Genomic DNA, 1039 nt, shown 5'->3' with positions numbered 1-1039 from the left:
TGATGAGGAAACTTTTAAAAAGGAAGAGGCAGGGAAAATTTGGGGGTGGTTTTGGGGGATGCGATGCCTGGCACTGTCGCTTTTAAGGAAGCATTCAGTGGGATTCCTAGCCCATCTCCCAAATCCCGGCTGCTGCAGAGAAGAGACTCGGTCCCAGAACTTATTTCTCTTGCTAAAACTGTTTTGAAAGAGTTTTTATAAGCCCATGAACTCACTCACCTTGGGGTGTTGCAGCCCAAGTTGATGTAGTAATGCCAAGGAAAAGCCCAATCCCAAGGCAGCCCAGCCCAGGGGGTGAAGCAAGAGGAGCTTGCGGGTGACTCGGCTGCCGAGTGTTGCCGACAGCTGCGTGTCCCTGCTTGTGGATTCTGCTCCCTCCCCTCGGGCTTGTCCGTGGGAAGAGGAGCCAGGAGCAGTGTTGGTGATGGAATGCCGGCTGCCGGATCCTTATCCATCCTCTTTGGCTCCCAAATTGCTCCTGCAGTGTTTCCTCACTGCTCCCAGGGTTGGCTTTCCTGCAAAATGGGGGTTAAGCTGCCATGATCCTGCTTTTTCCTCATCATCTCCACCTGCTGTACTCTATCCGAACGCTCTGGCATTCATGACCTGCAACAAAATGGTGATAAGCTGATATCCTGAATCCAGAATCCAAAATGTGCATCTTCTGACCTCCCCCATCCAGGCTGATCCCTTGTGATGCAAAGTGGCTGCTTTTTGGGATGAAAGGACATCTTTCCAATGAAAGGGGGGGATCAGGCTGTCCAGAAAGCTGGAGGCACCGGGTAGCAGCAGGCAGATCTAGAAGAGCAGAAGGAAATGCAGAGTGCCACATCATGGGATATCCTGAGCTGGAAGGGACCCACAAGGATCATCCAAATCCAACTCCTGGCCCAACAATCCCACGCCGGAGAGCGTTTTCCATACATTCCTGGAGCTCTGGCAGCCTTGGGCCTGTGACCATTCCCTGGGGAGCCTGTTCAGTGCCCGACCACCCTCATCCCTTCTCCCATCTCCTCCCTGCCTCCCAGAGCAGTGCCTT

The 1039-nt window shown here is 53.4% G+C and overlaps 1 protein-coding gene across 3 annotated transcripts in view; it reads right to left on the bottom strand.

Annotated features, from left to right (window-relative positions):
• Positions 1–6: 6 nt before the first annotated feature.
• LOC108445719 overlaps positions 7–1039 on the bottom strand; it is a 29939-nt gene continuing 28906 nt past the window's right edge. For 2 of the 3 annotated variants that reach the window (XR_001860674.1, XR_001860675.1), the window contains one exon: positions 7–798. Coding sequence is in view for 1 of the 3 variants with exons in the window: in XM_017730455.1 (XP_017585944.1) it covers positions 448–515; positions 607–798 (260 nt within the window). In the remaining 2 variants the exon portion in view is untranslated. The remainder of the gene's footprint in view (positions 799–1039) is intronic. The other variant, XM_017730455.1, reaches the window with a different exon arrangement.

This window comes from Corvus brachyrhynchos, unplaced genomic scaffold (assembly GCF_000691975.1).
Source record: "Corvus brachyrhynchos isolate BGI_N302 unplaced genomic scaffold, ASM69197v1 scaffold133, whole genome shotgun sequence".
In the NCBI taxonomy this organism is placed as follows: Eukaryota; Metazoa; Chordata; class Aves; order Passeriformes; family Corvidae; genus Corvus; species Corvus brachyrhynchos.
The sequence above is the reverse complement of the archived record's forward strand: the minus strand, read 5'-3'. Positions and strand labels throughout refer to the sequence as shown.